General features: G+C 32.4%; 1 protein-coding gene and 2 long non-coding RNA genes across 3 annotated transcripts; all 3 read right to left on the bottom strand.

Annotated features, from left to right (window-relative positions):
- Positions 1–1,844: 1,844 nt before the first annotated feature.
- LOC124457848 (branched-chain-amino-acid aminotransferase-like protein 2) lies at positions 1,845–3,734 on the bottom strand. The gene is given in 4 exon segments (XM_047008027.1): positions 1,845–2,105; positions 2,107–2,508; positions 2,511–2,657; positions 3,725–3,734. Coding segments are annotated over 3 exon segments (768 nt in total). The 5' UTR covers positions 2,643–2,657; positions 3,725–3,734; the 3' UTR covers positions 1,845–1,871.
- Positions 3,735–9,812: 6,078 nt separating this feature from the next.
- LOC124457748 lies at positions 9,813–12,335 on the bottom strand. The gene is made up of 2 exons (XR_006952763.1): positions 12,303–12,335; positions 9,813–9,912 (listed from the first exon to the last, which is right to left on the bottom strand). It is a non-coding gene; the product is annotated as an uncharacterized LOC124457748 (long non-coding RNA).
- On the bottom strand, positions 9,971–11,993 carry LOC124457747. The gene is made up of 4 exons (XR_006952762.1): positions 11,968–11,993; positions 11,757–11,803; positions 11,525–11,627; positions 9,971–10,207 (listed from the first exon to the last, which is right to left on the bottom strand). It is a non-coding gene; the product is annotated as an uncharacterized LOC124457747 (long non-coding RNA).
- Positions 12,336–16,130: the final 3,795 nt, after the last annotated feature.

Raw genomic sequence — 16,130 nt, 5'->3', positions numbered from 1 at the left:
AAACGTCGGGATGGCTATGGATGACTTTTTCAGCCAAGGATAAACATCCAACAATTACTTCAGCTTAACCAGCAGAGAAGAGACCTGCAGACTTTCACTGAATAATATTGTTTGACTTCCATTGCAAAAAGTGCAATCATATTGAAGCACATTACGTGTTTTTTTTCTAAAGTGGACCATAAAAATTTAATTTTGCTGTGTTGAAATTTTCCACAGTTACGCAAGATCACCTGGAAGACTGTGAACAAGTTACGGATGTCACTATTCAAGAACTGACAAACAACTGTGTAAAGGTAAGGAAACTTTTTCTACAGGGCTGTCCAAACTATACTCATTGCCATTTAGACTTAATGGGAAAAAAACACTAGATTTAAGAAAGTTCCACTTTCTTCATTGCAACAATGATAAAAAAAGGAAAACAAATTTGGTGAAAAACCTACGAAATTTTTCTAATGAACGTATAAACAACAACGAGGAATAATCATTTATTGCTTATAAGACAACATCAAAAATCTTTAAATTTTCAGGATGCAATAAAATTTTCGCACAAATTTGGTCAGCAGAAACCAAGACTAACAGCCTTAATGAATAACCATTTTAAAACAGCTGTATTATTAAAAGAGTGTGGGTCAAAGTTCTTTTTGCTAGAGCAGTCTATGTGTGAATATTTTTATATGCTGAAATTTAGTTAACTTGTAAAATTCAAATCACGCAAAAACGACCACACGTCGTGCTCTGTGCCATATTTGTCACACTGACGCTCAGTGGATAGAACTTTTATTTCCTCAGCACTAGGAAAAGAAACCTATCAACTACCCTTATGCCGACCTTTCAGAGAGTGAGACAGTTGATCCCAGTGTCTTTTCGAACCTTAGTCGGTCTCTCCTCTTACTTAAGATTCGAGCTTTTATAACTTTCACGTTCGATTTGTCCCCACAAATCGGTTGATTTATTTCGGCATGTCGGTTCATTCAAAATGGTTTCTGCAGTCAACCCGAAACTGCGATTCACCACTTCGACCAGTGCCCGTGATACTAGTCTTACTGATAACGAGCAAGTAAAAAAGCAATGGATGAAATGACTAGAAAAATGGAAAGAGTTATGGCTGAAATAAATCAAAAATTTAGTATGGACGTGGTTAGTATCAGGAAATAAGTAAAGATATGACGGAATTAAGAAAAGAAACAAAGGATTTTCAACAAAATACTTCTACAGTGAACAAGGAAACGAAAGTCATGAATCAAAAACATCGTGGTTACTACTTGGTGGAGAATATCAGAATGTAAGAACGATTTTCATGAACATACATCATAGTATTAAAATATTATCTTAAACAATTCTCTAGATACTGACTTTGAAATAAAGTCATCCTCATTCTGTCTGAGGATGACTTTGAAATAAAGTCAAAAATTTACAGTTTACTTCTCGTCTTGTTTTGATTCATATTTTGCAATCTCAAAATGTCTTGTTTCTTCGGAATTTGTTTTATATTATACAGATCAGATAAATTTTAATTAACCTGGAATAACCGACTGATAAGCGAGGTGGTTTGACTGGTTCGACGGATAAAGTGTCTATGAACCCAAAAAACGCTTATTTTATTGTTCAATGGCCAGATCAGTGGACAGTCTGGAATGGTCTCGACTGATAAGAGGGGTGGCCGGACGTGTAAGGGAGTCCAATTGCTATCTTACAATTGGTTCATTTGAATTTTTGTTTTATTGTGATTGCTTTCACGGATTTCGACTGATGGCCAACTAAACTAACATAGTCAAGCTCACTGTCTGATGTGAATGTTTGATCGTTTCATCGTAATTTTTATAAGTATGATAGAAACTAAACTACAATCAGATGGAATTTATGGAAATCTTTTACAAATTCATACATTGACATGAATGCTGCTGTCCACAAGATAGAATTTCATCTATTTCATTGCTTTCTTTTTCTTTTGATGAGGTCATTTTATCATTCTTCTTTATTCCTGAGCTCTTTGCAACAGCATGATGCCAGCCGGTACATAAGTTCCACTCTGGTATTGCAACTCCTGGTTCCCAACTAGTCATATTTTCCATGTACTCCAAACCTGACGCATCGCAATATTTTTTTGATCATTGCTTCAGGATTTTCAAGAAGATCATCGGCGTCGACGACAATGGGACTGTGGTCTAGCTCTTTAACAACAAATTCATACAAGTCCAACAATTCGCGAAATCCAGCTTCTTGTGGATCGAAATAATACCAACCTGTCTTCTTTGAACTTATTGATGCATGATAAAGAGAAGGAACAGCTTTCTTTGAATTACGAATGCGAAAGGAATGCTTAAAATTTCTAAGACCTTTCTGTCGAAGAATTTCAAAATTATCCTTTAGATGATAAGCCATATCTTTGGAGAAGACAAATTTCTTTCCTTCGTGTTTGGCCGAAAGACTTTCACTGATAGCATCCAAAGTGCCATGAAGTTGATAAGGAATATTTCTGTAGCGGTCACTTTTACGGTTAGGACCAAATAATAGAATTGGGAAAAAGGCTCATGAAATATTTTACCATTGTAAAGATTTATTATTGCTCGTTGAAATGCTCTTGATATGCAACGTGGAGCAGTCCATAAAAAACCTCGCGTCTGATCGTCTACTGATGACATCTTACTCAATTTTAACTAAAACAAAAAGTAGATTGCTTATATTATCCAACAGCTGACTTTAAATCACATATTAATAATTTAGTGTTTTCTTATCAGTTTGATCAACAAATTTTTTACATTTCAAATTTCATCAATGAAGTGCTTGACGAAAACTGAGCCGTTTTATAACTCGCTCAACTATTTTTCATAGTAATTTTTAATATTATTTTAAAAATAGAACTATAGAGACATATAAAAAACAACGAGATGGCTTCGTAAATAAATTATACCGCTAAACATATTTACATGAAATATTCGAACAAATTATTTTGCTTATCGAATCATCTTTCGCTTGGTCGTAAACAAGATCAGAGTAAACTTAGAAACGATACACAGAGTGAGTGTCGTTTTGAGGTCAATTTCATACCTCACTTTAAGAAAAAAATATACACTCAACATACGGTCACGTTTTTGATGATCAAGAAATAAGAACGCAGAGAATTAAACCTTCCAGGATGAATGACTCTACAAGTCAAATATTTAACGTATATTCAACATCAGAATACTCTTATTCTTACACAATAAGAAAATATATGTCTGCTGCTAAGTATCTCATAATATGTTTGTTCATCGCTCACAAAACGAATGCTTCAAAACAGACACTTAAACGACATACAATAAGTTTTTGTTTTTTACAACGAGTTCGTTTAGGTGAAACCACGTGTGGTACAAGAATAAAAATCTTAACAAAACAAAGCGTAATAAAGTCAGTTTTCCCTTACGTTATTTATAACGAGGATTACTGCATGGAAGAGAAAATTTCAGCGAGATGTTGGCACAATATATTATTCTATTTTAACGAAATTCGTAACAAAAAAAAGTATTATATACAGAAGTATGAAGCAAAACACACTAAGAACTACGATCGAAACTTCATCATCACTCGCTTAACAGATTTTTCGGTAACTGGAAGTCTCACTCTTCACTGGATTTGATATTACATTTTCATTTTAATAGTAAGTTACTATGAATAACTCGAACTACTCTATAATGGTTTTGTTCTATAACATATTTATGTTCTAGAAAGGAAGAAAAATATGAACCTGTGACTGTGAATAGACAATGACAAACGCTCAATTGAAGAAATATACAATCGGCTATGTAATTTAGTTCATTATAATATTGGCAATATTTTATTAGATTACTATCCGCGGTTCATCGTTCCTATTAGTTCGAGAAAGAAAAGAACACTGTCATCATAGTAATCAATGACCAGTAAGATTCAAATCATCAAGCATGCTATGGACCAATAAACCAATGAAAACGTTGAAGCAACGAAAGTCCACAAAGCCTTGGCTTGGCAGCGGATGTGTTCTTCACATTGCCTTATCTAATATTTCATAACAATGTCGAAAACTGTATTCAAAACCTGAGAAAATATAACTTTTTGGAACTTTTTTATTGTACATTTTACACGCCTATCGCTCCAAAAAGCTTATGCCACTTTAGCTGACGGTACCTGCGTGGGCTATTTATCTATCTATGTGCCCATAGATAATTGAGAGAAAGTGATTTTACTGGGAAAAAGGATGACAGATGAGAATGATTGATCGTTCTGGTTCGTGCTGTGAAGCCTGTCATGAGCATGACTAGATGAAGACCACGATGAGGAATGACGTCATCAATGAGAATTTGCAAATCAATCATGATAGAGGAAAAATTGTCAACGTTTGATTTAAATTTATCTTGCCTCAACAAGAACTTGGTAAAGCAAAACTGGATTTATAGCTGTTTCTTTATCTGTTTCGCATTGTCGTGTTTCTACTGAATTATTCAAACGTCGGACAACTCTCGCGCTGATCTGCATCGATCAATCCTCTCCCCCCAAACATTACAAATGGTTTCTATTAATAAGGAATATTGTTGTCATAAATGGATAGTAATGGTGGGATGAGGATCAAAAATATTCCTACTTCTCATTATCACAATTATCCAACAGTATTTCTTTTTCATAATCAATGTTCACAATCATTGAGTTTTATAAGACCTGGAGGGGAAACGTCAACAAAATTACTATAAATTAGCGCGCGGCCGTGTGGTCAAAAACATGGCGGATTTTGGTTGTCAACGTAAGCGGAAAGACGCAGGCTTATAAAATAAAATTTTTTTCGCCCACCCGGATTCGACAACCACAATTGCGATTATTTAAAATGTCAATGCCAAGAATAAAAACTTTTAGACATTTTATCTTTAAAACATGCTGCAAACTTGTTTGGTATAGGGATGCTGAAGTAATGCCAGAAATGGAAACATTTCAAGACACCGGTAAGCAACGTGAGATTGTTTACCATTTAAAGTGTTCAGAGTTTTGTTTTAAGTCAATACTTAAAGTGTGATGGTATATATTTTGTGAATGTTTTCACTCCTAAGTTATAATTTAAGTTATGTTTATGCAATCTTAATTGTTCCTTACTTAATCGGTTGCTAGACGAGGCACAGCAACCTGTTCTTATCGAGATATGCATATTTTAAAACTCCTTGTTTCAACCGAGTTGAAATGGAGGATTTTTTCATGATATTTTTATGAAAATATGAAGCAAATAATAAGGACAGAGCTGTATTTAAATCAAATGCAGTGCAGGATTAATTAATGAACTCTTTGGTACCTGTCGTACAATAAAAAGTACCTGTATTAAACAGCTAGCCTGGACAATTTGACAGATTATGGACAATCATGATGATGGTGTGTAAAGGTTTTCTTTATGCTAAAAGTTTTATAAATGCCATCTGGTGTTTCTGTAAATGAATTGTTAGTTTTACAGTGTAGTAAACAGGTTAGTACATCAAAATCAAGATAAAAACTACTTCAATAATGTGCTAAATTTTGCTCCTACCTTGAAATATTTGCTCAAGAAAAGCTTATGATGACATGCATGAAACATTAAATATAGTACTGCATCATCTGACAAAATCCATATTATTTTTCAATTCCAGGTGATTAAAAATTCACATAAGATCCATTGGTTGCAATGAAGTTGAATGTGGAAGAAGCAAAAATTGATGACAAAGAACTTTTTATGTCTTTTGAAGAATTACGATATCATTTAAAAGAATAAGAGTAGCAATCTAGTAAAAGAAGCAACATCTGCCTTCAACATGAGACTTTTCCAATTATGTATAGTTACTTTGTACAAAATACTATTTTAGATAAACTTGATTTTTAAGTCATTCACTGATATTTTTACCAAAAGACAAAAAGAAAAATTCAAAGGCATAATGTAAAATTCAAAAATTTGTCAAGTTGTTTGAACCTAGAAAAAATTAGTATAGGTAACTGTAATTTGTAAGGACACAAAAGAAAAGTAGTGCAAGAAGGTTAGCATTTTTGTGAATTAATAAGTTCTTGACATACATTACACAAGGCCATAATATTATAAATAATGTCTGTATAATAACAATTATACAACATGCTAAATATCTTCACCTACATTATAATTATTTAAACAGGTTTGCCTTCATGCAGCAATAAGAAAAGTGTTATGTCAGAGAAACCAATGCACTTCGATTTAAGAAATAGTATTTTTCAATGGGAAATTAATGTAGTTCTGTTCAGTAGATCCATGGTTGTCAATAACAATCCAGTTTCTAATATCTTGGCTTAAAACAGAATCAGCAACATGATTATAGAATTTCTGAATTTCGTTCTTTTGCTCTCCTAGTTCAAGATATTTTCCTCATAAGTTCTCAGTAGATTTATCAGAATATCATAATACTTTATAAGACACCCAGAATCAATCCTACCAAAAAAACTCAAAAAAATTACATACCTACTTATAATATATTTCCAGTCGACTAAAGTCGTAAGCTAACTTTTTCTAACTCCTTTTTCGACATTTTAACTAAGATTTACCCATCTATTCAAGAAAGACAGTTGCACCAAGCTGTTCACAAACAGTCAAAAACACAAGTAATGCACATGGATTATGCATTAAAGCTTAACAACACATTAACAGTGTAAAGATTGCCGTTTGATATTTATTTCTAATATAGCTAAAGCATTACTTGACAAAATATACGTTATTTTATTGTAGATTTACCTCATTTGTGTGTCTATTTCACAAACCTTAAGCATTATTTTCAATATTTTATGCTTACGGTATCGGTTGTTTTCGCTGGTTGTCATTACTATGAGCAGTAATAGAGATTCGTTTCTGGGAGGAATGTTAAAATTTTTCTCAAAGTGGAAGTTTTGACAACCAAAATCCGCCATTACCGCCATGTTTTTGACCACGGGGTCCAGGCCCCTTTGCCCCTCCAGGTCTTATAGAGCTCAATGTGAATGTCACGCTGCCGTCTTAATAAGTCTTATATTACGTCACACTCGTTAGCAATCTAGTCCTACTATATCTATGCAAACAACGATGAAAGCTATGATGTCCACTGACGATATTAGATTGATTATTAGTTAGTGAGAATGTATTTGGCAAAGGGTACCATTAAAATACAAATTACTATAGTGAAGAGGATAACGTTTACATTGGATTTTCGAACAGTTCGATACTCAAACATCTGTCATGGATAAAACAAGTTATGTTAATCACTTGACATCAGTGATACCAATATTCGCGTTTGTTCAATTGAAAACTGCGCGTAGAATCGACTATCAGCAAAGGCAAGATATTCACAGCTCATTTTCGTTCAGAGCAGTTATGACTAGAATGAGTTTCGATGCTAAAATTCGTTTAGTACCTTCTTTCATTCTTTATTATCTAGACATTGTTTTATGTTTGCCGTGACTTCATTAGGTGGGTACTCTTGCAGGAAAGACAATATTAGTTTCTTCTTCATTTTTTATTTTCTCTTCGTTTTATTTTACAGATATATTTAATCACCACGCCTTGCTAATACATTTGGACCTGGTCTTCATGAATGAGTGAGTATAGTTGTTATTGACATAACATGTGCAATTGCATTGTATACAAAGATTCGGGCAAAATTGTATTTCCATGTAATAAACTACCATCAGAAGCTGAAAACACCATCCTGCCTTGTTTCATGTTGATATAACAATAGCTGTTGGTTTGAAACAAATTACTTCTGTTTGTAGACAAAATATATACTGTGATGATTATCAAGATTATAGTAGTGCACACAGCTTTTCCATTGTTTCTGAATTTAAAGTGATTGCAATACCATACATGGCTAATTTTATAGGCAGATGCTGCTAAAGAAAACCACCTGCCCTACTTGTTAAGCTGTTGGTTGAAAAATTACTAAAGTGAATCTGCTTTTCTGCCTTTAAAAAGACATGAGTACTTTGATTCAAACCAACAGCTATTGTTATTCAAGTATGCAATAAAACAGAAAGGTGCTTTTAACTTCAGATGGCAGTTTACCACATGGGAATACAATTCCTGATGCTACGGTATAGACTGCAATTGATAAAATGTTGATACTTTTGTCAATAACAACCATACTTACTCATGGCTATATACAAATGCTACAGCAAGGTGTGATTGTATTATTTTATATAAAACAGAAATGAAAATAAGAATAAAGAGAGGAAGAAAGCTTAGTAAATTTGTCTTGTTCCTACAACAACAGTACCCAGCTAATAAAGCCACGTCAAAAGTTACATAAAACAATGTCTAGATAATAAAGAATGATAAAGGAAAGGTACTAAACGAATTTTTTAAGCATCGAAACTCATTCTAGATCATAACTGCCTCTGAAGTTGGAAAATGAGCTGTGAATTATCTTGCCTTTGCAACGATGGGCCAAATTCGATTCTCGCACGCGCAATTTTCAATTGAACACGAGCGCCGATATTTTTGCAGATATTGGTATCATTTTGATGTCAAATTGATTAACACAACTTGTTTTATCCATGACAGATGTTTGAGATTAGTAAAATGTCACGAAATGCCTTAAATATTCGAAAATCCTGGTATGTAAACGTTATCCGCCATACATTTGTATAGTAATTTGTATTTCTTGTGGTACCCGGAAGTGCATATTGCATATATAATTAGGCTTCACTTTTGCTACCTATAGAAGCTATATCCAGTCTATTATCAGATCAGCGGGCTGTCCAAGCTATTGACATTGCCATTTAGACTTTAAGGCAACAAAACACCAGATTTATGAAAATTCCACATTAATTGCAACAATGATAAAAACAAATTTGAAGAAAAACCTACAAACTTCTTCTAATAAACGTATAATACAATAACACATAAAAAGCATTGATTGCGTTTTTAATATACGACAACATAAAAAATCATTAAATTTTCAGGATGCAATAAATTTTTGCACAAATTTGGTCAGCAGAAACCAAGACTAACAGTCTTAATGGATAACCATATTAAAACAGCTGTATTATTAAAAGAGAGTGGGTCAAAGTTCTTTTTCTAGAGTGTATGTGTGAATATTTGTATATATGCTCAAATTCCTTAACTCGTAAAATTCAAATCACGCAAAACGACCAAACGTCATGCTCTGTGCCATATATCGTAACACTGACACTCAGTAGATGGAGCTTTCATTTCCTCAGCACGAGAAAAAGAAATCTACAAACGACTCGTATGCCGATCTTTCACAGACTAAAAAAATTAACTTCAGTATCTTTTTGTACTTTAGTAGGTCTCTTCTCTTAATTAGGAATCGAGCTTTAACAAACATTCCGGTTCCATTTGCAGCCACAGATCTGTTGGTTTATTTCAGCATGTCGGTTAATCCTAATTGATTTCTGCAATCAACCCAAAACTGCGATTCACAACTTCGGCCAGTGCCCCGTGGTACTAATGTTACTGATAACGAGCAAGTAAAAAAGACATTGGATGAAATGACTAGATAAAAGGAAAGAGTTATGGCGGAAATATATCAAAAATTTAGTATGAATGTGGTCAGTATCACGAAATAAGTAAAGAGTTGTCGGAAATAAGATAAGAAACAAAAGCTTTTCAACAAAATACTTGTACAGAGGTAACATGGTAGTCTACTTGCTGACAAAATGGTTGCCAAAATGGTTGCCAAAATGGTTGACAAATGGTTGCTGATTTACAGTTAACAGATTAACATCAACAAAATGAATTGTTAAAACGCTTTAACAATTTTCATCTGCATATAAAACATATCAACGCAAAAGAAACAACTTTTCCTATGGTACCACAAGCAAATAGCTATAGCGTATACAGTATCAAATTTACTAACCAAGTCATTCATACTGTTATTCGTCAGCACTAATGTTTCTAAATTTGGTAGACAAGTTGCTAATCCTTCGCCAATTCGACTAAAATGGATTCAACATTGCAACATGAATACAATTATATCTACGACAAAAAAAGATGAATACTTTGAATTTCACATTTATTCCTATCTAAGTCAATCCGTCAACACATATTCAGCCACAATCCTGACGCTAAACAGAGCAATATTGTTCACATGGATGTTAAGAAGGATATTTAAAATTACAAGACTTATAAGCTGAAAGGAATAACAATCTTTCTTGGGTGACGCCTTGTTGTACCATGAGCTTTCACAAAAATTCAACTTTCCTCAAACAGTCTGGTAGCTGCTTCACGTTCCTAAATAAAGACACATAAAATCATGTTATGCTTCGTGATATCCTGAAACAGTAAATTTTATAGCCATGTACGTAGTTCCATCTATATAGAATGCAAACGAGCATAGTTCGAGTAATCATTATCTTATAAGCTGCAACCTAAAACCTGATTCACCACTAAAGTAAAATCTTTTACCTCTTCTTCGAGTCCTCCTTCTTAATGGGCTAAGCCCATTGCAACTAATCCTGGTGAACGCAACCCCATAGTGCAAGACGACATGTATACACACGTGTTAAGTTTCACATTGCATTATACTTTCTTCTACATAAGATCACCTAGTTTTGTCACACCGTTCACATGACAACACGAAGCAGTGAAGATTGAGAACAAGAGAGCAATTTAAGTATCCTTTCACCATTTAACATCGCCATGCCAGTCACAAGCTCGAGACTCGTGGAATATAGCTTCGCACAGAGAAGAAGAGGAAAGATTTTACTTTGTATCGTTTGCTCCTTGAGCATGTTAGCGTTTTTAGTTGCAGCTTATTGCTCTGAAGATGACCAATAACATTATATATTATGTATTGTATTTTATCCTTTGAAATATCCCAGAAAAACAGAACTTCTAAACCATTTTAATTGGTTTCGAGGAAACACGGCCAGGTGAACTTATTTAACGAAAAAAAGACTGGAATCAATCATCAACCTTAAAAACCTACCCATAGTTACTTTGCGTTCGCTATATTTTTAGAGAAACGTTCCAATTAACTCACGTTTCTGACGACTCTGAACTTGCACATTGACTTATCATAATAGTTTAAACACACTATTGCTACAACGTATGTTGAACATTGCCGTCGTTTAAAATCTAAGTGGGAACATGTAAGTTTCGTTCATCGTTAATAAAAAAGAACAGATTGTTCATCATTACACTGTTGATTATTACAACAAATTGTTCATCATTACACTGTTGATTATTACAACATATTGTTCATCATTACATTGTTGATTATTACAACAGATTGTTCATCATTACACTGTTAATTATTACGACCGGTTTGTTGCTGTGCTCAAATTTTCTGTTTCGCGGTAAATCAAGTATATTGTAAACTATAGAGATGACTTTCGAGTTAATTTAATTACATTCAAAAAACCCGAGAAGTAATTTGCATTAATCAAATGTCGCGTTAATTAAGTGTGTCGTGAATTTTCTATAAAAACCAACTCGTGTAGAAAACGTAGCTATGTAGAGTTTCGACAATCTTGATAGAACACAAAAGAATGAAGCAATCGAGTAAAAAAGACATTTGCACCAACAAATACAGAATAACATTCTTACCCTTAATTTTATTCTCTGAAAATCGAGAACTCTTATTTGTGGTAAGCTGTGTATGACGTATAATCTGTAGTTGGGTTTATTCGAAATTGGATTTCTCATCAAACTATAACAAGTCATAAAAAATTTTAAAAAATGTTACTATAACATATACGTGTACTTCAATAACAATTTCGCCTTCGTACAAGATTACAACAACATGTCATCTTACATATAACTTGTAAATATATATTACCTTAAATATCTCAAAGTTTTGACGCTTTTTAATGCATCCAAGTCACTCTAAAACAGTTAAAATAAAATATATCAATACGTTTCAGGTAACTCAAGTGGTGATTAGGGAGAGTATGGTTTAACAGATAAAACATATCAACGCAAAAGAAACAACCTTTCTTATGGTACCACAAGCATATAGCTATAGCGTATACAGTATCAAATTTACTTACCAAGTCATTCATACTGTTATTCGTCATACTAATTTCTAAATTGGTGACAAGTTGCTAATCCTTCGCCAATTGACTAAAATGGATTCAACATTGCAACATGAATATAATTATTTCTACGACAAAAAAAAGATGAATACTTTGAATTTCACATTTATTCCTATCTAAGTCAATCCGTCAACACACATATTCAGCCACAATCCTGACGCTAAACTGAGCAATATTGTTCACATGGATGTTAAGAAGGAAATTTAAAATTAGAAGACTTATAAACTGAAAGGAATAACAATCTTTCTTGGGTGACGCCTTGTTGCACCATGAGCCAAAATACAACTTACCTCAAACTTGTCCGTCTTCACTTGCATTCAAAAGTATAATAAGAAGTATTAGATGTTGACTTTGATGTACATGCTAGTTTGTGCATTTGCAAAAATGATTTCTACAGTATTTTTACCTTCACATCAAATTAAAACTTTATATTGTCATCGAAAGCAAAAGGAATTTTGAACAGAAGTAAAACAATAGCCATGCTAATTTTAATCATTTTGTGGCCCTTAAAAATTCAAATTTTCGCAGTTCTTAATAAGATCTGATTCGCAATGATTACCATAAGATTGCTGAATAGTATATTGTATGTAGAATTTCTACATGAGAATCATTAACTGCAATTAAAACTTGAGCACAATCTTAAATGCCACATCAACATTGTGCATTACATAAACAAGTCAATAAAAATCGTGAACTGTGTTGTCTTTCTAGTTCTAACATTCCTTAACATGTTCTTTACCTGAAAAGTTGCTAAACCAAGGAAATGGCAAACTTAGGAGGAAAATAAACTATTCAATATAATGCAAACACATGCACCAGTTTCTAAAAAGATGCAAAGAAAATTACAGTATTAAAAAACAGTTATTTTTTTTCATTTGCAATATGTTCAAACAAACTAAAAATGTAAATTATAAAACAAGCAAATATATAAATTACCAATAACAGACAATCTATGGAAGAGTAATAAAATATTAAGTTGACCAAGCTTTATGTGTATAAAGTTAAAAAAAACACCTTAATCCTATATAGTAAGTCATATTACTTGTCAATTTCTACCAAAGATTATAGTATCTCCACCAAGGTTTTGGAGGAATTCAAAATAGGTGAAAAAGAGGTTTAGATTGAAGAATTGAAGTGTCCTTTCACCTCTAACCCAGCTATAACGGTCAGCCAGAGACTTGTATTAAGGCTTTCTATTATTTAGTAGACTCTTTCTAAATTTATTGTTTGGCAACTTATATTCGAACTAAGCTTGGTCAACAAATAATTATGTATAATTTTATAAGAGCTTGTATATCAAACCATAACAATTGAAATGTAATAACATTATGCACAAAGATTCTACCAGACAACGATTGTTGTTCATTATGAGACTTTTCAGCCTTTTCAACAGAGGAAAACCTTCCAGTTTCATACATTTGTGTTATTGTAACAAACTGATCCTGTAAAATATCACATAATAAATACTTTTTAAAGAAAATATTACGCAAATTGTTCATTACTACTGATGCCATTTTGAAAATGAATATTTACCAGGAACTCCACAAAACAGCAAATACATTACATGATATATACTGGTATTCAAAACCTTGACAGTTATTAATTACAAATTAAAATGAATGAAAATGTTTTCTCGCTTTAAATAATACAGCCCACTGAAAATCTATTTGACAAAATTGACATTACTAGTATAACGAGTCATAACCAAATTATTTCCCTTAGCATAAACTTGGTTTTCGTTAAAATTACCCAATTTATAAAACAGAAAAATGTTTTCAAATACACAAATATGAAACCAGAAAACCAAAACTGTTACGTACAATGAATGACAAATATAACAAAAAATTTGGCAGGTTTGATTGGAAAGGAGAAAATTGTGTTCTCTTGTATTCATGTTTATTGAAATGCTTATTATGTCAGAACATTCTAATAAAGAACATCTGATATTTTTCAACATCTTTCATAAATCTACAGCCATTAAAGCAGTTTTATATTATTTTGCTCAAGAAATATAGCATTTGTTAAATTGCAAGCTGCTAAAGTAAACCAACTTGCATATGAAAAACAGCACTTCCTTGATAAATGCAAAGCCTTTTTAAATGGACATGTGACATCATTAGTTGTACCCAGATTGTTAGCAAAATAGGAATTCTCAAATAATTTCAACAAGTTAAATTATGCAAAACTCCTACTGTATTTAATACACATTTGGTCGTTTCAAACTATTTCCATAGCAAAAGACCAGTTCCAAACTTCTTCCTAACATGCTTTATAAAAATTTGTCATCACGTTCAAGTTAATTTGACTTGTCACAACAAGAAAGTGGGACTTCCCTAAATGGGATTTCATTAAGCAAGTACTTGACATGATGGCCAAAATATGTGAATGAACAATAGAACACATGCATAAAGACTAGTCTACAGCTACGTATGGCAACAATTTAAATTCATTAAAAGATCTTAAACACAATGATTCACTGATCAATCAGAGAATATACGGAAAAGCTGATTAATCAGGCATTTTAAAATAATTGGTTAATCAGGCATTTTAAGATAATCGGTAATCAGCCGATTATGTCAAATAATTTGTATTGTCAAAGCAGGTACATTTTTACACCTTTGACTTTCATATCTGAACTAAGTGTGAAAATAGCCTGATTCTTCCGTTTGTCATGAAACAATTCTATGGGGTAGGGTCTTACATCATTACTTTTGTAGCCAAGTTAAATAAATTTTGCATTAGTCACATACTCTCAAAATGAAAGATGATGAATGTCTTAAACGCAAGTGTTTTTAGCAATTTCAAAGTAAAGAAAAAGACTTGTGCCACATAAATCTTAACATCATTTTCTTTTCATATAATATAGCACAACCTTAATTTTGTTACTAAGTTGTCAAATGTGCATAAATTTGCAACTAGTTCTAAAAGATGTTAAAAGAAATAGATATGATTCAAATAGATTTGAACTTTGAATAAGAACAAACTGATCAAAATGAGTTAGAATCTCTAATGATTAAACTTAAAGTCTGTTTTTGAAAATGTTTTATAACCCTTTGTAGAGATCACACTTTCATATTTAAGCTAAAAATCAAGTACAACTATCAATCTACCTCTTTGATCAAGAAATCAAAATTGGTCTGGAAATTAAATGAGATATGAACTAACTGTAAGCAGCATTCACGATTATTTGAGACATATTTACCAAACAATCAAATAATTGGATAAAATTTCTCTTCATATAAACCTATATTACACATACATATACAGCATGATACACAATATACTGGAGATTCATGAAATACATACATACATACCAAAGTTGCTCCAACATTTTCATTACTGGAATCTGTATCCTAGAACATCAATATGGATAAACTAGTTGTATGATCCATTTCATGAACTTGTCAACTTATGTACAGTACTTTTAATGAAACATCAATCTTTCCCATTACTAAAGACATATCATAGCTGGTCAGTAATGTTAAATTAAAGACAATGATAACTGAGTGACATCACCGAAAGGAATTGATAGGGCATAACCCCTCCCTAAGACTAATTTGAAAATTTTGAAAAATATGAAAAGAAATAAAGGGGGTATGCAATGAATACAATTTTAAACATAAATAAAAAGAAGCTTGCTGTCCTAAACGGTCAAATAGCCAAATACAATTGTTGACACATCTCACTGAAACATTCCCTTCTAAAAATGTGATTTATAGCTTTAAGATTGTTATAAAAATTGTCTGAAAGAAATAGCATCTTAGAGAACATACAATCAAACATTTTTTTAAAGGAATATTCTTCCGAACCCCAATTTATGTGTCACATCTTTTAAGTTTGAACAACTCAGTTTGAAAACTTGGCAGCTAACACAAATAGATTATTCATAACATTAATTTTCATGATAAACAAGAAAAATGCAAAGTTTGAAAATGCTTAATTTTCAAATTTCACACAAAATAAAAAAATAGAAATTAATTGATAATTGATAGCATTTCTAAATGAGGTGAGCTGCACATCAAACGATTTATTTGAAAAGGATAAATCAACTTTGATTCACATTCTTTGATGAATTATGAGGACACATCAATTAGATGGCAACCTAGCTCTGGACCAAA

The sequence above is a fragment of the Xenia sp. Carnegie-2017 genome, unplaced genomic scaffold (assembly GCF_021976095.1).
Source record: "Xenia sp. Carnegie-2017 unplaced genomic scaffold, XeniaSp_v1 HiC_scaffold_6, whole genome shotgun sequence".
NCBI lineage: Eukaryota > Metazoa > Cnidaria > Anthozoa > Malacalcyonacea > Xeniidae > Xenia > Xenia sp. Carnegie-2017.
This window is presented reverse-complemented; position numbering and strand designations above follow the sequence as displayed.